Source organism: Lepidochelys kempii, chromosome 4 (genome assembly GCF_965140285.1).
Source record: "Lepidochelys kempii isolate rLepKem1 chromosome 4, rLepKem1.hap1, whole genome shotgun sequence".
Classification (NCBI taxonomy): domain Eukaryota; kingdom Metazoa; phylum Chordata; order Testudines; family Cheloniidae; genus Lepidochelys; species Lepidochelys kempii.
Genome location: NC_136383.1, coordinates 66,094,176 through 66,116,440, shown reverse-complemented (window position 1 = coordinate 66,116,440; position 22,265 = coordinate 66,094,176). Strand labels below are relative to the sequence as shown.

The following is a 22,265-nucleotide window of genomic DNA, read 5'->3' as shown; positions in this document are numbered from 1 at the left end:
GTAGCTTTGCTTTGTGCCAAATAAAAGAATCTGAGTGACAAAATCTGGAGTTAAACTGAGAACTAGATGAAGCGTTCTCCCAGAAATGGACAAGGTGTTCTAGATAAGATGAGTGGAAAAGATCTCAGACATAATCCCAGCACTGATAAATTTTCAATCTCCCATTTATCTGTCTGTTGGAAGAGAATCAGTTCACACCCCCTCCCCCAGCCCTAGGCTGCTGCAACACATCATCTCCCACAGATTCCAGGTCATCCTCCCCCTTTGAAAATTCCAACAGTACCCACTCCTGTTCAGTTTTCCACATCAGCCACATGAAACTGACACGATTATGGGCAATTTCACAGCTATCCACAAGACTCTTCTGAAGACAAGGAGTGAAACTGACCAGACTTTTCTTAATGAGTTTCTGCTGCTTGAAAAGTCTCAGAGTATCAGCAGAGTCAAAAAATATGTCTGAATTTAAACTTTTTAAAAGAATGTTTAAATTCTACAAACATTGTTTATACCAGCTCCTTTGCTCAGCTGAGCTAGCCAGTAATGAGTAGGCAAGTAGATTTCCAAGCTATGCTGTTGTCTATAATGCCTAAAGGCTGTGCTGCTATTCCCACAAAGGAGACCATTTCACTTTGTTATACAATATTTACTGGTTTCAGAGTAGCAGCCGTGTTAGTCTGTGTCCGCAAAAAGAAAAGGAGTACTTGTGGCACCTTAGAGACTAACAAATTTATTTGAGCATAAGCTTTTATGAGCGACAGCTCACTTCATCAAATGCATTCACTGGAAATGAATGCATCCAACGAAGTGAGCTCTAGCTCACGAAAGTTTATGCTCAAATAAATTGGTTAGTCTCTAAGGTGCCACAAGTACTCCTTTTCTTTTTACAATATTTACTAGCTCTCATATGTTTATCTGCACTACACAACTTTATTCCCTATCCTCAAAATGACCAACAATAAAGCATGAGTATTTGGCATTCAAATAACTTGTTAGAGGCAGTTCACTCTGACACAAATACTTAAAAAATTTACAGCATTTTATAGTGAAGATTAAATCACTGCTTATAGTTTGTCATGTTTAAATGTTTTTACCAAATTAGGAGGGTCAAATTCAACATAAGATTTAGGGACCTAGAACTCTGATCTGTTTTTTTCACTGCATCTGCTAGAATATTTTTCTGAGCATGTCTGAAGCAGCTTTAAAAAAAAAAAGGACAGCATTTACATGAAGATAATGGCTACTTAAATTTAAGATTTAAACCTGTCATTCTAGATGCACAGTATTCCCACAAATAGGAAAGCAAAGCAATCTTTACTATACCATTCAGAAAAAGAAAAGGAGTACTTGTGGCACCTTAGAGACTAAATTGGTTAGTCTCTAAGGTGCCACAAGTACTCCTTTTCTTTTTGAGAATACAGACTAACACGGCTGCTACTCTGAAACCTGTCATTATATACCATTCAGGATATTGGGTCTAGTAACATAACATTTTGGACCAAACTGCAAGAAAGACAAAAAGCACTGATCCACAAAGTAAGAGAGAATCATCGATAGAAGAGAGAGGTCAGCAAAATAAATATGGTTTTCTACTTCAAACCCCTTGCAACTTTAACATTCTAGAATTTAAAAGTCTGTTTTACAGCTAACTTCTGGGAAGTGTCCTAAACGAACAGATACAATTCAAGTAAAAAGTGGTTCTGGGGGTAATTAGTAGAAAAATTTTGCATCAATGTTCAAAAAACCAACATTACCAGGTATTTCTTCCTTACATCTGTCACTGTACTACAAAACACCTAAATACAGCATCTGTGGTGCATTTCTTTTATAGTAAACTTTAATTTTCCAATTTATATGCTGTATATAGGGATCATCATTCAGAAATAAAAGCAAGCACTCAAAATGATATACTGAAACTACAGGTATTAGGCAATACATATTGCACCATCAGGTAATTAACGGTGAAGTAAACATTTACTCTTTTACTTCTCTGCTCGCTTACAACACACATCCAAGTCAGCAAAATCTTTTCTACCATAACTTCTCACGTTCCAATGCAATACACCACACTCTAAAAACTTTAAGACTATGCCAAACGCTGTCTTTGAGGATTTCCAGACACACTGGCTAAGGTGGAGGGGTTGATTACATATGAATCATAAATTCGTAAGGAGATGATGAAACTGTCAGATTCTAGGTTACAAAACAGCAATATCATAAATTGGCTGTGATGTTATAAAGACCACAATGAATTAAAAAGCCCTCCTTAATATGCATCCTATTTTGGGGGCTGCTTGACATACTTTAAATTACTTTGGATTTGTTTAGTAGTGTCTCCAACTGAGCTACAGTTGTTTGTGACAGCAATTCTATTTTAGTTGTTTCTAGTGGTGCCATATCTGTGGCATCTAAGACTATACTGTAATGAGAAGGGTATGATGCACATACATTAGACCACAGGGTTAACAGTCGGGATGAACCTTAACCTAAGCATGGTGGAGGCATGTGGCTTGAATCTTCAATACACTGATGCTATAAAAGATCTTCCAGTTGTCCTGATTATCATGCTTAACTAAATAGGGTGAAAACAATGTGGTTGGCTGAACCAGAGCAATGGTCAAACTCAAACTACCTTTACTCTGCCTATCCTATTCATGCAGCCCTCCCTGTTTGATAATCCTTGCTCCTCCTGAAATTTCAGGACTACAATAGCTACCCTTTGGAGCTCCTGAGAAGTAGGGAAAGTTTAAACATTCTGAGGTAATATATAACCTCACTTGCATGTCAGATTACAACACACATGATGATGTAGAGAGAAAAGATATAATGCAGGATCTCTCACATCATCCAATCCTGAATTTGTATAAAAAAATGGGAGTCTAATCTGCATATAGGCATGCAACACATTTACTGAATACCAGAAAACAACAGATGGGACCCAGTTGTCATTTCTAACTTCATATGTCAAAGTCTTGACCTGTCAGATCTTTGAAGAGCAGAAAGTAATGCCACGTACACAGAGTAGAGTTTTCATAAGCATATTCACTTCCACTATCCCATACACACCACCCCATCATGGTTAATTCCTTCTGTCTTCAATCTTCTCTGAACTCATCCAAAATCCGGGCTCCTACAAACAGCAAAAGGCTGCAAGATTTGTTGAAGACAGGCCTCTTTTTGGAAGACAGCTTGGGAAAGCACAAATTTACCATAAGAGATAAAGAAAGGAACAGCAGGTGGTATATTTTTCCATTTATGTGTAACAGTGTGGGGAGAAGGTGCCTCTAGTAATTTTTTGGTCAACTGCCAAACCCTGGGTATTAGAGAGATGGGTAAGTTAATACACTCCAAATCCTGGGCACAAAGGAGGTAATATGTTGCTTACCTTTAGTACAAAGAAAACACATGGCTGCCAGTTACAAAAGTAAAATTACTATACCAGGAAGGAAAGGGGATTTGCAAGTACCATGGGCAGGGAAGGAGTTACACACCTATACATAATACTATGGCTCAATCACTGGAACACTCGTGCTTCAAATTTGAGGAGGTTTGGGACTATGGAATTGGTAACATGTTGTTAAATATTGAGAAGCAGAAAATATACATATCTTCATAAACCACTCATGTAACTGCTTATTGCTTAGCAACCCTGCTTTTAAGAAAGCCACTACATCCACATGCCTGAACACTCTAGAAATCTCTTAATCTAGTGATACATCTCGGCGCATGCATATGTATGCACATACAATGCCAGCAAATGAGTGTGGGTGATATTTTAAATGTTTCATATTGTCTTCAAAACCATTCTTCATAAAACAGATGCTATAAAAATGTCTATAGCTAATACAAAAATGAGAGGATCTCGGTCAAGATGAGGAAGATTTAACAGGGTGGTTACACATTTCCCTTGAAGACTTCCTTAATGAGGGTGCTATTCCCCTCCTGGGGAACAGATTTTAAGGGCATTCCTTAGCATCTCCTCTCCTGGTCTTATGGATTGGGAGTGCATTTTATCATGTTTTCTGCTGACCATCTTCAATCTTGCTCACTTTCTGCGATCTCCCTCATTCACCTGCCTCTGCTTGTGACAGCCTTTAAGAGTTCTTTATGGAACACCGCCATGCCTGGCACTGTACAAGGTACAACGAGACAGTCCGCCCCCTGAAGATCTTACAGTACTAGGGCAAAACAAGAAGTATTATTAAAATCCTGCAGACACCTTACCCACTACTACGTTTCACCTGTTGGGTGCTCCTGTTCTGAGACCTATCCCGCGAACCCAGGCGGGGAATGGGACAGCAGCATTAACACAATCCAGCAGGGCTATAACTGTGCAAGGCTTTAACGTGTCCTAACGCCACCAGGGCAGATGGGACCCGGAGCCCGCCGGCAGGTGGGAGACGCACATTCTGCCGGGTCCCTGGCAGCGGCGTCCGGGGCTCCCCTGCCGGGATCGCGCTGAGCCGGAGGAAGGAAGGGGACGATCCCGAGCAATGGGCACTCAAGGCACCGCGGTACCTGGGCACCAGGAGGGGGACCCCGCAGCTGCCGCCTCCCTCCGGGCAGGGGCTGCCGGAGACCAGGACAAGGGGGAAAGGGGCCGCTCCCCTGCCCGGAGGCCATGGGGGGGAGACACCGCCGGGGATTCCCCACCGTCATCAGCAAGGCGCGCCCGGGGCTTCCCTAAGGCCCCCCTCTCCCGCCCGCCCGCCCGCACTCACACCGGCGGCAGCAGCATCTCCATCGCGGCTCCGCGCAGGCTTCCTCCTCAGAACGCGGGCACCGCGCGCTGCCGCCTGCACCATTCCAGCCGCGCGCGCCCGGGCACCCGCCGCCGCCGCCTCTCCCCTCCCGGGGCCCCCCTACCGCCGCCGCCGCCGCCGCCCAGGGGGAGCCGGGCTCCCACCCATCTGCCCGCCAGAGCCGGCTACGATGCCCCTGCCGGGCGCCCCTAGCCCAACCCACTTCCGGGTTCCATCCGGGAGGGCGGTGACGGCGCAACGTCAGCACGCAGCCTCGCAGTGAGCGGGACGCCCACAAGCTTCGCGCCCTCCGCCAGCGTCCGCCAGCCGGGGCGTGGGGCACGAGGGCCTGGGCTCTGCAGGGGCCGGGCGCCGCGGGGAGTCAGGAGGGCTTTGCGGGGGTGGGCCCGTTGTGCAGGGGAAGCTGGAGCTGCAGGGGGACCCCCCCCACCAGACGCTGCCTGGGCACGGCCCGGGGCCTGTTGGAAGAAAGAAAATGACCCTGCAACTGCGCTAACAGGTCCCCGCTTTCCTAAGTCTGATGCCACCGCTGCAGGAATCGTGCGTCCCCTTCTCGAGCCCTCCGGTCCAGAAGGCTGTTGCTAAATTGGAAGAGGTTCCGGAAGGAGTCACAAGAATGATGAAAGGATCAGAAAACATGCCTCACGGTGGCCGACTGGAGGAGCTCAATCTATTTAGCTTAACAATAAGAAGAGTAAATAGTCTATAAGTACCTACCTGGGGAACAGATATTAAATAGTGGGCTCTTCACTCCAGTGGAGAAAGGTGGAACACAAGTCAATGGCTTGAAGTTGAAACGGATTCAGGCTGGTAATAAGGTGTACATTTTTAGTATTAATTAACCATTGGAACCATAGGCACTGACTCTGTGGGTGCTCCGGGGCTGGAGCACCCACAGGGGAAACATTGGTGGGTGCAGAGCAACTCCCCACCCTCCCTCAGCTCACCTCCGCCTCCTCCTCTGAGCGGGCCTTCCTGGCTTCTCCTCCCATTGCTTCCTGCCACAAAACAGAGGAGGAGCAGGAATGCAGCATGCTCAAGCGAGGGGGCGGGGATTTGGGGAAGGGGTGGGGCAGGGGTAGAGTCGCAAGTACCCACCGGTGCCAGGAGAAGTTGGCACCTATGATTGGAACAATTTACCAAGGGACATAGTGGACATGTTTTCTAAAAGATATACTTTAGGAATTATTTAGGGAAGCTCTGTGGCTTGTGTATACAGGAGGTCAGACTAGATGATTACAATGGTCATAGGTGACAGCTTCCTCCGGACCTGTAAGGGGTACTCAACCTCCCACTCCGCACCAGGTCCCACCCCCTTTCCCCAAACCCTCAGCCCCAACCCCCACCCCTGCCTCTTCCTGGCCCCGCCCTGCCTCTTCCCTTCAAGTTCCACCCCCCTCCCCGAATGTGCCCCATCCGTGCTTCTCCTTCTCCTTCCTAGAGCCTCCTGCATGCTGTGAAATAGCTGACTGTGGCAGGCAGGGGGCACTGGGAGAGAGAGGGAGGAGCTGATGGGCAGGGGCTGCCAGCAGGCAGAAAGTGCTGGGGGGAAAGGAGGAAGCTGATTGCCGGTGTGTGCTAAGCACCCGCTAACTTTTTTCCATGGGTACTCCAACACGTATGACAATGGTCCCTTCTGGCCTTGGAATCTGTGAATCCTTCTGAGGGGCTCAGAGCATTCTATAAAAGGTGGGTATTATCCCCATTTAAAAATAGTCACCATTTTCAAGTTGTATAATAAATAAGCATGCTCCAAGAGAACATAAATGAACAGCACAACTAATTTATCTCAACAATTACACATCATAATCCTAACAACCTAACCAGTGACAATTAAGGCCACTGAGGATTTTGAGAAAGACAAATCTCACAGACGAGAATTTTAAACTAAGCAAGACTCATCATTAACTACATTTTAAACCTACAAGACTAACTTATGGGTGGTATTGGTCAACAGCAGGCCTCCCCTAGTTAAGATTGCAATTGAGTTCACATTATTACCTTGATTTTTGCATATCCCCATTCCAAAATCTTGATTGCTTTGTGGCAGATGGGCCTCTGTGTTACTGGCAATTATAATTTTATAACAGGTATGTTTTTTTCACAAGAGCTGTCTTGCACCCAGTGCTGTTCAGTATTAGAATGTTCCATAAAGGTCTGGTTTGGATTCCTAGAAAGTTGGGGACATCGAGGTGGCACTTTCTGTAAACAGAGTTTGGGTCACACCCATCCTCACATGCAGAGCACACCTCTTCTGGTGCTGTTGTTGTGGTCTGTCATGGCTGGTTTTCCTTCATTTCACTCTGCTCCCTTGAGTCTGGGGACACATAGAAGGGTTTTATTTGGGGGGATATCATTCCCCCTTCTCAGTAACTCTTCTACTAGATGTTCTTGGTTCCTGAGGGTGTGGATGATGATTCTGAAGTGCTAGCTCTTCCATCTGATGTGGTCCATGCATCTACTGTTGGGGCTCATCCACTTTCATCACCGTTGGGAAACTTGGTCCTCATCCACAGTGTCAGCTGTTGGCATTTGCTCATTGCTCTGAGCAGGAGCCTTTATCAGGTATAGTCAGACACAAAGCTCATGTAGGCATGGAAGACCACATCCTGAAGAACTGCAGCTTATGCCATTTATGCCACTACCCATTACTATGGAAGAGCAACCTTCCATCCACACCAAACTCAAGGTGTGGCACTTGTTGTTAGACCGCTCTAGCACAGACTTTAGCCACATGAAACCTCTATTCTCTAGGCTTACTCTATGCTTGGCTCCAACATCATTGTGGATACATCTGTTGTTGTGTCCCATGCACCAGCTGTGGAAAAGGACCCATTCTAGTACCAGCTAGTAGAAACATTCCAGTAACACTGCCACATGACACACTGTTAGTGCTTGGCGATTTCAGTGCTGTGACCGGCTGCAATCGAACTAAGTATGAAATCCAGAGACCCATAATAGGTCCCTTTTGGTTCGATTTCTCAAATGACACCACTACCTGGCTTTTGATGTATACCACCTTGTCTGTGGGTCTTTGGCGATTCAGAAGCACCAGCAAACTCAGAACACAGACTGGTTGTCACTCAGCTCTCATTGCATCTTCCAACTTCTTGCAAACCAGATGTTCGCTACCAGTACAATGTCCAGAATCTTTCTGAGGATCTTGTTGAAGCCATGAAATACACGCAGGCCATCATGGATCACATATGTAACCTCAGTACCCGCATGGACGATGTGGAGATCACCTGGAATAGTATATGTAACACTGTCACATTCCACCGCTGGAACAATCAGCGTCAGATGGTTAACCAAGACACCTTGGCTTTCTGAAGAAGCCTTTGTTATGTTATCGAAAAAGGTAGAAGCACATAAGCAGACGGATGTCCAAGAATGTAAACTGCTAAAAGGCATTTTCTGGACCATGGCAAAATGTGACCGTGAGATCTATGTCAATTCCCTCGCCGACGAAGCAGAGGACAGCCTAAAGAACAGTCTGCATCCTGCCTACCAAGCCATCACCCACCTGGCTGGCAGCCATAAACAGCCTTCTAACATCCCTATTATGAAACCAGATGTCTCTGCTCATTGATGGAGGAGGTGCTAAACAGATGGAAAACACATTAAAGCATGCTGAAGCACAGACCTGCTGATGACTGTCTAGAGCTACATGATCTGGCAAACCTCACAGCTGTAGATCCAGGAACAAACATTGATCTTTGGTAACTCAAGGAATATGAAAGGCCAACCAAGAGTTACACAATGGACATGATGCTGGACCTGATGGTATTTCATTGCAGCTGCTCAAAGGTGCCTTGGAACCAGTGAGCACCAGCCTGCATCAACTGTTTTTAAAAGTGTGAGCATCAGGAAAAGTACCAATAGACTGGAAAGACAGCATCATAGAGTCCCTATACAAGGGCAAAGAACCTTGCACCGATTGTGCCAACTACAGGCCAGTCTCGTTATTGGTCCCTGGAAAGGTCTTTGCTTACATTCTCCTTGGTAGGATGCAGTTGTTCCTTAAAAGACATTGTCATCCACAGCAGTCAGGTTTCACTGCAGGGCAGTCAACAATGCTGGTGTTACCCTCTGTCTTCTGGCTGAGCTTCATCAAGAATTTAACAATATGCTTCATGTGGCATTTTGATTCAGTTGACAGATCTTTGGTCTGCACTGGAAGGAGTTGGTGTTCCAGTATTCTGCTAACTCTGATGCGCAATCTTCACACTTGTATTGTTGTGAGAGTAGGCGCTGGTTCCTGGCCTTCACTGTGTTTCTGTATCACCTCAGGTGTGCAGCAGGGATGCATTCTTGTCCCGGTACTATTCTGTCAAGCTATCAACTGGATATTAATACTTACTGCTCCATACGTTACAATCAAGTTTGGTCAAGAAGAGTTTAGCGTCATCAGCGAAGTTTTGGTCAGTGTCTTGCTCATGCAGAAGTCGGAGAACTTCAGCCCCCCCACTGCAAAGTTTTCAAGACACTGCCTGCACTCTGGCGTCGAACATCTCATGGCAGAAGACAAAGGACCAGAACCTTGGAGTGGGTCACCAGACCCCTCCCCCCCCCCCCAGTGCAGGTGGGGTTGCATGCTGTGGAGAGAGTTGACGAGTTTATCTAATTAGACTGCAAGCAGAGTTCAAATGGTCACAGCAAAATAGATGAGCTTTGACAAATAGGCCTCACCACTTCCTGCATGAAGTCCATATCTTACTTATGAATGCAAAAATGTCTTTGCACTGAGACAAAGTTCAGGATCTATCAAACCTGTGTACTACCTGTCTTACTATATGGGTCAGAAACCTGAACCCTCTTCAGGCAGACTTAGAGTGGCCAGAGGCATTCCATATGCATTGTCAGTGCCAAATAAAATGGTTTGACTTTGTGCGAAATGTCACAATCTTGCAAAGATCTGGCCTTCCTTCAATTGCTCACTATATGCAAAAGTGGCATTGCTTGCTCTTTAGCCTTGTCACAAAGATGGACTAAAACACTACAGCACACCGTACCCTCAAACTCTCCATTGACATGTGAAGGGGTGCCTTCCCTGAACCTGCCTGGTGACACCCACAGGGCCGTCCCAGAGATTCGTGGTTTCAGGAGTGAGCTGGCTCTGGGAACTTTACTACATGACACCTGGTGTGATATGTATGTTTGATCCCCCAAAAAGTCAGCTGTCTCGAAATTGGTGCATAACATCTGGGGTTAAGAGGGAAGTTTTCTACGACATTTGAAATGAACTAGACAAGAGGTTCCTAAATTATGACATCCTTAAAAAGTGTTCAACAGAATTTAACAAGGCTACTAGCCTGTTTGACTTTTTGCTGAGTGTTGGAGTTCAGGAACTCTGGCACTTGGTAACAGATTAGTCCACCAGACGCTGAGAATCCTAGCTTAGTAAAACAGTTGCCTTTTGAAAATCCCTGAACCGGAGTACTCATCAAGCATCAGATCATGCAGATTCAGAGAGCCCAGAGCTGAACTTTCAGAACTTCTCCAACACTCACTCTCAACTTTGAAAGCTTTCCTTACTGTAACAGCATCCAAAACAAAGCACTCAAATTCCCTACTGTGTGCCTAAATGGCCCCCTTTGAAACTGACTTACATGAGTCAGTGGTAGATCAAGAAATAAAACCCAGAGCTACGCACATATACCATTAAATCATGCAGTAAGAAACAACCAAAGGCAAATCATTTGTATTATGTATTATTTTAATGTGCATTTAGATTGTCAGAGGTGTACTGCTTTCACTTGCCTGTAAAGCATCATGTACTTAAGTGGTGCTGTGTAAGTGAAAGAACGACAATGTCTAGGGAGAAATCCTTCTCAATTCCTCACTAAAAGTTCGGAACAACCAAAGAAAAAGACGAACCTTCCTCTCCTTTCTCCAAAGAATCCATCTCAGGATTTACACTGGGATTAGTGTAGTCTAGAATAAGACAGATAGTTCAGATATTGACAAGACTAAAGATGATCCAATGGTGAGGGCACTAGCTTGGGACTTGGGAAACTTCGGTTCAGTTTCCTGCTCTGCCACAGACATCCTGTGTGACCTTGAGACTTACTCTTTCTCTGCCTCAATTCTCCATCTGGGATAATAGCACCTTCCTATATCCTAGGGATGTTGTGAAGATAAATATATTAAAAACTGGGAGGAGTTCCGTTACTACAGTAATGGGGAATCCTGTAAATACCATAGATATTTGTATATGTCACCACATAAGGCTTGATTTCCAAAGGTGCTGAGCATCATCCATACTTTGAGTTGGAAATAAATAGGAGATGTGGCTAAGGAAAATTAGGCAACAGTCAGTTAATTCAGTATTGAGTTAGAGCAGAGGTGGGCAAACTATGGCCCACAGGCCACATCTGGCCCGCAGGACCCTCCTGCCCAGCCCCCGAGTTCCTGGCCCTGGAGGCTCGCCCTGGCCCCTCCTTTGCTGTGCCCCCTCCCCCACAGCCTCAGCTCGCTGCACCGCCGGCACAAGGCTCTGGGCGGTGGGGCGGCGAGCTCCTGGGGCAGCACAGCTGCAGAGCCCGGCCTGACCCGGTGCTCTGTGCTGCTCGATGTGTGGCTGGCTTCAGCCGGGCAACGCAGCTGCCTGTCCTAGTGCAGCCATGCTGCCAGTCACCAGTGCTCCAGGCAGCGCGGTAAGGGAGCAGGGGAGTTCGGAGTGGTGGTCAGGGGGCAAGAGTGTGGATAGGGGGGCAGTCAGGAAGGAGAACGGGGGCAGTCAGGGGACAGGGAGAAGGGGTGGTTGGATGGCGTGGAGGGGGATGTCAGGGGGCGAGAAGCTGGGGTCGGGGGATAGGAGGCAGGGGCCGGGTCACGCCTGGCTGTTTGGGGAGGCACAGTCTCTCATAACTGGCCCTCCATACAATTTCCGAAACCTGATGCGGCCCTAAGGCCAAAAAGTTTGCCCGCCCCTGAGTTAGAGCCTGATTGAGTTAGAGCCTAACTCCGAGCCTGACCACTAAGGGCACTTTACACCAATGTGGCAGAGTGGTGTAAAGGAATCTTAGGCTTTTAGTGTTTCAAAAGTGTACTGAAAAGACAAAATACTGGACTTTTGCCTCTTTTTGCTTTTTTATGATAAGGTCTGAAAAGATTTTCTCAACAACAAAGAGTTTCCTCTTTAGCTTAAACAACGAGGAGTCCTTGTGGCACCTTAGAGACGAACAAGTTTATTTGGCATAAGCTTTCACGGGCTAGAACCCACTTCATCAGATGGAGTGGAAAATACAGGAGCATGTATAAATACATAAAAAGATGAGTTGCCTTACCAAGTGTGAAGTCAGTCTAACGAGACAATTCAATTAATATTAGGATACCAAGGGAGGAAAAATAACTTTTGAAGTGGTAATGAGAGTGGCCAGTTTCAATCAGTTGATAAGAAGGTATGAGTAACAGTAGGGGGAAATTAGGTATAGGTTTTGTAATGACCCAACCACTCCCAGTCTTTATTCAGGCCTAATGTGGTGAATTAATTTGCAAACTGGACACCAAGTTTATTTGGCGTCCAGTTTATTTGGTTTAAACTGGACAGTTTAAACCAAATAAACAGTTTATTTGGTTTAAACTTGGCAAGTTTATTTGCCAAGTTTATTTGGCATAAGCTTTCACGGGCTAGAACCCACTTCATCAGATGGAGTGGAAAATACAGGAGCATGTATAAATACATAAAAAGATGAGTTGCCTTACCAAGTGTGAAGTCAGTCTAACGAGACAATTCAATTAATATTAGGATACCAAGGGAGGAAAAATAACTTTTGAAGTGGTAATGAGAGTGGCCAGTTTCAATCAGTTGATAAGAAGGTATGAGTAACAGTAGGGGGAAATTAGGTATAGGTTTTGTAATGACCCAACCACTCCCAGTCTTTATTCAGGCCTAATGTGGTGAATTAATTTGCAAACTGGACACCAAGTTCTGCAGTTTCACATTGGAGTCTGTTTTTGAAGGTTTTTTTGTTGAGGAATTACCACTTTTAGGTATGTTATTGAGTGACCAGGAAGATTGAAGTGTTCTTCTACTGGTTTTTGAATGTTATAATTCCTGATGTCAGATTTGTGTCCATTTATTCTTTTGCGTAGAGCCTGTCCGGTTTGGCCAACGTACATGACAAAGGGGCATTACTGGCACATGATGGCATATATCACATTGGTAGATGTGTAGGTGAACGAGCCCCTGATGGTGTGGCTGATGCAGACCTAAAAGTGGCAATTCTTTAACAAAAAAGCTTCCAAAACAGACTTCAAAGTGAAAGAGTAATACCTGCTTTAAAATTAATCCAAAATGAATCAGTCTCCCACCAAATGACCAAGATTTACTAATCCTAAAAAATCTTTTCTTAAAATAAGTAAAGGCCTGTGTTAGAGGAACACATTCTAGGAAGAAAATGTTAGATGTCACTTGAGTGAAGAATAGATAAAGGGATACAACAATCTTTATGTTTTTAATAACACCTGAGATTATTAAGACTAAAAGCAATTTAAGAACACAATTTACTTTTGACTGTCTAGGTTTGTTGATCTTTAAAATTCCTCTCTGCTTCAACAATGAAAGCCACTGGAATCATTTTTGCTTCCACTCTGTTGCCATGCTGGGATAGTTAATTTGCTAACAGTGCAATGGAACGTTTGAGGGGAAGGGATTAACACATTTGCACTGGAGTTTTTAAAAAAAAAATTGAAACATTTGCATTAATCAAGCTCCTTTTTACAGTCTAAATTTTGAACACTACACAGTTTTGAAGCTGCCCCTGCTCAGGAGGTACCCAGAAATGTTTGCATATTCGCGGAAGACAGGCTGCTTGCTACAGCTTTGAAAGTTGTTGCAAAATCTGCTTGCTAGGCAATCTGTAGCAAGTGGACTAGCTAGCAATAATGCTTTCTGAAGTGCAGATTTACGTGTTCTTTCCATTCTGTTCAGTACAGAATATATATAGGTGTTACATAAGCCATTCTTGCTTCAGTACATTAGATTAGTACAATTCCTTGTCACATCAGACCTTCAGGTTTCCACATACAGAAGTGAACTGGTATAGAACTCAGCTCTGCCAGGGCAGAGCATTCTTTTACTCTCACTGGGTCACATGACCTAATTGCATCCAGTCAATCCTTAGTTCAAGGGGCTACATCAGGCTACCTAACCATTGAGTGATGTGTGGAAGCTTAAGATGCTGTCTTCTATGTTGTGTTGAGACAGTGGTGATCCCCTCACTTTCATAACTCCTAAATGTACACACTAAAACTTTGCCACTTTGTTAGGGTGTAGCAGAGTAGTCTGATTCTACCCCTTATTAACCAGACAGAATTGAAGCATTATATGAACCACTTCACATTTCCAGTACAGCCACATGTTTCATTCCCTTTTGTTCATTTCCTTTTGACCCTCTTCAGGCTCCATTTTTAATTTTTAATGTTAGTTCAACTTTTAAAAACCTTGATTCTTTCTATATTGTTTTCTTTGAATATGAGCACATTTTGAAGGGCAGCATGCAGAACCAGAGCCTTGCAGAGGTTTAGCTGATCGCCATATTTGGGGTTGGGAAGGAATTTTCCTCCAGGGCAGATTGGAAGAGGCCCTGGAGGTTTTTCACCTTCCTCTGTCGCATGGGGCATGGGTCACTTGCTGGAGGATTCTCTGCTCCTTGAAGTCGTTAAACCATGATTTGAGGACTTCAATAGCTCAGACATAGGTGAGAGGTTTTTCGCAGGAGTGAGTGGGTGAGATTCTGTGGCCTGCATTGTGCAGGAGGTTGGACTAGATGATCATAATGGTCCCTTCTGACCTTAGTATCTATGAATCTAGGTTTACAGGGGCCCAGGGCAAAATCTGAAATTGAGGCCTCCCCCACCCTTCCAAAAATATTACCACTGTAGAGGGGCCAGGGTGGGTTGGAGAGCAAGTCTGCACTGCACTCACTCTGCAGTAGCAGATCCTGTCCCACAGGGTTGGCGCTAGCTCCCTGCTCCAGGTGTTGCAACCTGCTCCTCGGGGTTGAAGTGCCACTCAGATTTGGCCTGGTGGCCCCTCAATCATGACGAGGGGCCACAGGGCCTAATTTCAGTGAGTGGCATTGCAACGCTATGCGTGGGGGTCATAGCACCACTCTGGTTCGGAGGAGGCCTGCTCAAACGGGAGGCTTAAGGCAAACTGCCCATTTTGTTCCCGCACGCACACCTTCTAGGACTCTGCTCAGAGCTGTAAAAGTAAAAATAATTGTACTATAAACCCAACCATGTAAAATAGTCATGAGAGAGCAACTGCTTTTAAGGCTTCTCTAACCATTACAAGATAATTCCCTTAAATAAAGTGTTTGAATTTTTGGGGGGATTCGGTCTTATCAGAGGGTTCACATACAGGCTCATATTTGGACCCTTTATAAAACCTTTTAGGGAACAACTTGATTCTTGAAGACGTTTATTATAAAGCAAATTGAACAATTTACTTATCTGAAGAAATATTTAACAGAATGCTTTCTAGAAAGTGCCTTCATTTTGGAGAGAAGGAATCGGCTCAAATGACCTGAATGTATTGATGAGACTCAGTAATCTGCTTAGGTCTGCCCTATAACACCCCTTTGTCCACCCATAAATAGGGTAGGTAGTTCCAAAGGAATACTGGCACTCTGAACTTGCAATGCCTCTTAATTGTTGCACAGTACTTAGCTACCATAGGGTTAGAAGCCTTAGCAGTATATCTAATATAGACAAATAGATTACTGATACATCTTCACATGGAAAGAAGAGACCAATGTGGAAGTTATATTTAATGTTTTATTGTTGTCAGTTGAGCTATGAAAAGTCCCAGCTATTTATATCATTCTGCAGGGCCCTTGCAAGAGGAAACAACATAAGATGCTACTGCAAGTAACATCCTGGTGGAAAACTGTGTGAGTGAGAGAGGCTGCACAGCTGATGATGAAAAAAATAGCCTCACCATACCTTGCTAACTGTTAAACTATTTGTGATTTCTTTCCTGATTATTGCTTAATTTTCCTGGATTTTGCTCTGGATATTTTATGTAACTCTATGTATTTGTTATAGTTTTGTTTGGAAGATTCTTCCTAATGAAAATTTTTCTGCCTTTTGACAAACTTTTCAAGGCTTCTTTATCCATCATAAAATTAGCAAAAAGGGGACAAGATCACTTTTTCTCACTGCGTGTCATTAAAGCACGACTGAACCAGTCCTTCAATAGGTTCTGCAAGGGCAAACTCCTGCATGAAAGCTGAGCTACAGGGAGCTGCACACAGAATTAATAGCAGGTTCAACACTGACATTTCTAACTATTGCCTCCTTTATTTATCATTTTTGTCATCCTATGGATATCTGTCCAGCACTAACTAAACTCCCAACCTCTTGTTCCAGAATACACTGGACCCAGTGTAAAATCTGAAATGGATTCTTTGCAGATGATGGAAATCTCCCAGAGAGCAGAGAACCAGTCAGCCAACAACAGGGACAGGGCTGAGAAGGACCTTCCAGTAGGAAAATGCACAAGGGGAGAGCAGGAAAATGTGTAGCAGACAAAGGAGAAGGGGAATAGACTAGGGCAGTGGTTTTCAAAGTTTTTTTTCTGGTGACTCAGTTGAAGAAAATTGTTGAAGCCCGCGATCCAACGGAGCTGGGGATGAGGGGTTTGGGGTGTGGGACGGGCTCAGGGCTGGGGCAGAGGGTTGGGATGTGGGAGTGAGGGCTACAGGGTGGAGCCGGGAGTTAGGAGTTTGGATGTGGTAGGGGGCTCTGGGCTGGGGCAGGGGTTTGGGGTGTAGGAGGGGGTCAGGGCTCTGGGCTGGGGATGCAGGCTCTGGGGTGGAGCTGAGAATAAGGGGTTTGGGGTGCAAGAAGGGGCTCTGGGTTTGTGGGGGCTCAGGGCAGGGGATTGGGGTGTGGGGTTGCCTCGGGCGGCTCGCAGCCTGTCCTGGCACCGTGGACTGTGCTGCGCCCTGGAAGCAGCCAGCAGCAGGTCTGGCTCTCACATGCAGGCACCACCCCTCCCCCCCCCCAGCTCCCATTGGCTGATTCCCGGCCAATTGGAGTGCGGAGCCAGTGCTCAGAGTGGGGGCAGCACACAAAGCCCCGTGGCCCCCGCCCTGCCTAGGTGTCGGACCTGCTGCTGGCCGCTTCCGGGGTGCAACAGGTAGGGACTAGCCTGCCTCAGCCTGGCAGCACCACCGACAGAACTTTTAATGGCCTGGTCGGCGGTGCTGCACCTAGGACGGAAGAATCCCATGCACCGCTACAGACTAGGGACCGAATGGCTCGGCAGCAGTTCTGCAGAAAAGGACCTAGGGCTTACAATGGACGAGAAGCTGGATATGAGTCAGCAGTGTGCCCTTGTTGCTAAGAAGGCCAATGGCATTTTGGGATGTATAAGTAGGAGCACTGCCAGCAGATCGAGGGACGTGATCGTTCGCCTCTATTTGACTTTGGTGAGGCCTCATCTGGAGTACTGTGTCCAGTTTTGGGTCCCACACTACAAGAAGGATGTGGAAAAATTGGGAAGAGTCCAGGAGGGCAATGAAAATGATTAGGGGTGTGGAACACATGACTTGTGAGGAGAGTCTGAGGGAGCTGGGATTATTTAGTCTGCAGAAGAGAAGAATGAGGGGGGATTTGATAGCTGCTTTCAACTACCTGAAAGGGGGTTCCAAAGACGATGGCTCTAGACTGTTCTCAGTGGTAGCTGATGACAGAACAAGGAGTAATGGTCTCAAGTTGCAGTGCGGGAGGTTTAGGTTGGATATTATGAAAAACTTTTTCACTAGGAGGGTGGTGAAACACTGGAATGCATTACCTAGGGAGGTGGTGGAATCTCCTTCCTTAGATGCGTTTAAGGTCAGGCTTGACAAAGGCCTGGCTGGGATGATTTAGTTGGGGATTGGTCCTGCTTTGAGCAGGGGGTTGGACTAGATGACCTCCTGAGGTCCCTTCCAACCCTGATATTCTGTTCTATGACAGTGCCTTACTGGGTCACGACCCGCAGTTTGAAAACCACTGGACTAGTGAGACTCACGCAGAGGAGCAGGCAAGGAGAGAGGGACAGTACAGGTAAGAAAGAGTTATGAAACAAAGAGGAATGGGAGAAAGTATGACTACATTTCCCCCCCTAAAACAGTAAAACACTTATTTTGGTAAAAATACAATTTAAATCCATTGACGCACTGTTAAATATTACATTTCTGTCTTATTATTTTGCCACATAAGCAATTGCTGTAGCACCGTAAGGATGTTGTACTGTAAAGGTGTAGTCTATATGATTGAAAATAGGAGGGGAGGCAGTCTACAAAACAATGTCTCAATTAAGATGCGATTTATTCTTTGAAAAAGTTCAAAGACCCCTTATTAAGGACATAAGATGAATAGGCATGAGCTGGGTTGCCAGCAGAGCTAGCATAATCACCAAAAAAGTTGACATGACACATACTGAACCTGACAAACAGGTTCTCACCACTCTGTTATCATGGTGATGGTAAGGTGAGGGGGTTTTAAAAAGCAAATGGCATGAGGCAAGTGGGGACCATACTGTGGACTTGCAACAAGCAAGATAAAGTATGTTACAAGAGGTGACAAGTAATAATAGTCAAGAACTGTATACTGAGCCGTGCTGTTTAAATACACTATCGTGTTCATGATTGGTCCCTCCCAAGTTCATTGCCTCTGTGAAAGAAAAAGATATCACAGTTCAAGTAAACACAATGTTAACAGGGGCAGTTGAGGACCATATCTGTAATTTAATGTGTACCAAGAAATGAATGAGAGCAAAACGGGGGCCCCTCTGAACAGATTTAGGGCTCGATCCTTCACAGCTTTATTCACATAAATATGCTCATGGAAGGAGTCTCACAGACTACAGCCTACTCAAGTAAGGATTTACAGGCTCCAGCCCTTAGTGAATTATATAATAGCTTAGCAGGATTGCAATGGTATCATTCTGATTCCCATAACTACTCTCAAACTTCTGTGGGTTTTTCTGTTCATTTAGCTGTTAAAAGGTTTAACTCAGTTTTATGGAGGCATCTCATGTATCTAATTATGTTTGTTTTGCTTGTATTAAAAAATGTTACTGGAAAGCAAAATAAATCAAATTGTCTTCAAAGTTAATGACTATAGTTTTAGGGCCCAATTAAACCCTGTTGAAAGTGAGTGCAGCTCCACTGGAGTCTGGGGAATTGGCCCTGCTTACACCCAGGCTAAATTTAGCCTATCATAACTAAACTCCACTCTCTAGCAGTGGAACACAAGAATAACTATATTGGATCAGACCAATAGTCCATGTAGCCCAATATCCTGTCTTCTGACGGTGGCCAGTGCCAGATGGTTCAGAGGGAATGACCAGAACAGGGCAATTATTGAGTGATCCAACTCCTGTCATCCACTCCCAGCTTCTGGTATGTAGAGGCTTAGGACAACTAGAGCATGGGGTTTTATCCCTGATCATCTTGGCTAATACCTATTGATGGACCTATCTTCCATGAACTTACCTAATTCTTTTTTTAACCCAATTATAGTCTTGTCCTGCACAATATCTCCTGGCAACATGTTGGCTGTGCATTGTGTGAAGTAGTACTTCCATTTGTTTGTTTTAAACCTGCTGCCTGTTAATTTCATTGGGTGACCCCTGGTTCTTGTTTTATGTGAATGGGTAAATAACACCTTTTTCTCCATGCCAGTCATGATTTTGTAGACCTCTATAATATCCCACCTTAGTCGTCTCTTTTCCAAGCTCAAAAGTCCTTGTCTTTTTAATTTCTCCTCATATGGAAGTTGTTCCATCCCCTAATCATTTTTGTTACCCTTCTCTGTACTTTTTCCAATTCTAATATATCTTTTTTGAGATGGAGTGACCAGAAATACACACAGTATTCAAGGTGTGGGTGTTCCATGGATTTATATAGTGGCAATATGATATTTAGTGTCTTCTTAACTATCCCTTTCCTAGTGGTTCCTAATGTTCTGTTAGTTTTTTGATTGCTACTGCACATTGAGTGGATATTTTCAAAGAACTATTCACAATGACTCTTAAGATGTCTTTCAAGTGGTAACAGATAATTTAGACCCCCATCATTTTGTATATATAGCTGGGATTATGTTTTCCAACGTGCATCACTTTGTATTTATCAACTTTGAATTTCATCTGCCATTTTGTTGCCCAGTCACCTAGTTTTGTGAGATCCCTTTGTAACTCTTCACAGTCTGCTTTGGACTTAACTATATTGAGTAAGTTTTATCATCTGCAAATTTTGCCTCCTCACTGTTTACCTCTTTCTGCAGACCATTTATGAATATGTTGAACAGCAGTGGTTTCAGTACAGACCCCTGGGGGACATAGCTATTTACTTCTCTCCATTCTGAAAACTGACCATTTATTCCAACCCTTTGTTCCCTGTCTTTTAACCAGTTACTGATCCATAAGAGGACCTTCCCTCTTATCCCGATTGCTTACTTTGCTTAAGAGCTTTTGGTGAGGGACCTTGTCAAAGACTTTCTGAAAGTCCAAGTCACTATATCCATTGGATCACCCTTGTCCACATGTTTGTTGACCTCCTTGAAGAATTCTAATAGATTGTTGAGGCATGATTTCTGTTTACAAAAGCCACGTTGACTCTTCCCCAACAAAGCATGTTCATCTATGTGTCTGGTAATTCTGTTCTTTACAATAGTTTCAACCAATTTGCCTGGTACTTAAGTTACACTTACTGGCCTGTCGTTGCTAGGATCACCTCTGGAGCCTTTTTTTTATAAATTGGTGTCTCATTAGCTATCCTCCAGTCATTTGGTACAGAATTTGATTTAAGTGATAGGTTACGTACGACAGTTAGAAATTCTGCAATCTCATACTTGAGTTCCCTCAGAACTCCTGGGTGATTGCCATCTGGTCCTGGTGACTTATTACTTTATATCAGTTTGTTCCCAAAACCTCCTCTATTGACACCTCAGTCTGAGACAATTCCTCAGATTTGTCACCTAAACAAAATAGCTCCGGTATGGGAATCTCCTTCAGATCCTCTGCAGTGAAGACCAATGCAAAGAATTCATTTAGCTTCTCCACAATGGCCTGGTCTTCCTTGAGTGCCCTTTTAGCACCTTGATCATCCAGTGGCACCACTGATTGTTTGGCAGCCTTCCTGCTTCTGATGTACTTTAAAAAAATGCTCTTAGTTTTTGTATCCTTTGGTAGTTGCTCTTTTTTGGCCCACCTAATTGTGCTTTTACACTTTGACTTGCCAGAGTTTATGCTCCTTTCTATTTTCCTCAGTAGGATTTGACTTTCAATTTTTAAAGGATGCCTTTTTGCCTCTAACTGATTCTTTTACTTTGTGGCTTAGCTATGCTGGCACTTTTTTGGTCCTCTTACTATGTTTTTTAATTTGGGTTATACATTGATTTTGAGTCTCCATTATGGTGTTTTTAAAAAGTTTCCATGCAGCTTGCAGGCTGTTTCACTCTTGTGACTGTACCTTTTAATTTTCATTGAACTAGCTTCCTTATTTTTGTGTAGTTCACTTTTCTAAAGATAAATACTATGGTGGTAGGCTTCTTTAGTATTTCTTTTTCTCCCTCCCCCAAGGATGTTAAATTTACTTATATTATGGTTAGCGTTACTGAGCAGTGTAGCTATATTCACCTCTTGGACCAAATCCTGTGTTCCATTTAGGACTAAATCAAGAATTGCCTCTCCTCTTGTGAGTTCCAGGACTAGCTGCTCCAAGAAGCAGTCACTTAAAGTGTCAAGAAACTTTATCTTAGCATTCCATCCTGAGGTGACATGTATTCAGTCAATATGAGGATAGCTGAAATCCCCTCTTATTATTGAGTTTTCTATTTTTACAACCTCTCTAATCTCCTAGAGCATTTTGCAATCACTATCACCATCTTGATCATGTGGCCAATAGTATACCCCTACTGCTGTACTCAAGCATGTACTCCATGTATTCAAGCATGGAATTTCTATAGACAGAGATTCTATTATATAGTTTGATTCATTTAAAGTTTTTACTGTATTTGACTATGCTCTCTTTCACATATTGTCATAAATATAAAGGGAAGGGTAAAAAGGTTCCTCCCCCACTCTGAACTCTAGGGTACAGATGTGGGGACCTGCATGAAAAACCTCCTAAGCTTATCTTTACCAGCTTAGGTCAAAACTTCCCCAAGGTACAAAATATTACACCCGTTATCCTTGGACTGGCCGCTACCACCACCAAACTAATACTGGTTACTGGGGAAGAGCTGTTTGGACGCGTCCTTCCCCCCAAAATACTTCCCAAAACCTTGCACCCCACTTCCTGGACAAGGTTTGGTAAAAAGCCTCACCAATTTGCCTAGGTGACTACAGACCCAGACCCTTGGATCTTAAGAACAATGAACAATCCTCCCAACACTTGCACCCCCCCCTTTCCTGGGAAATGTTGGATAAAAAGCCTCACCAATTTGCATAGGTGACCACAGACCCAAACCCTTGGATCTGAGAACAATGAAAAAGCATTCAGT

The 22,265-nt window shown here is 44.4% G+C and overlaps 1 protein-coding gene across 2 annotated transcripts in view; it reads right to left on the bottom strand.

The window, feature by feature from the left end:
• KLHL2 (kelch like family member 2) overlaps positions 1 to 4,943 on the bottom strand; it is a 105,470-nt gene extending 100,527 nt beyond the window's left edge. The window contains exon 1 of one of the 2 annotated variants that reach the window (XM_073341545.2): positions 4,719 to 4,943. In XM_073341545.2, coding sequence (XP_073197646.1) covers positions 4,719 to 4,741 — 23 coding nt within the window. In that variant the 5' untranslated portion in view covers positions 4,742 to 4,943. Of the gene's footprint in view, positions 1 to 4,069; positions 4,561 to 4,718 lie in introns of those variants that run through there. The other variant, XM_073341543.2, reaches the window with a different exon arrangement.
• Positions 4,944 to 22,265: the final 17,322 nt, after the last annotated feature.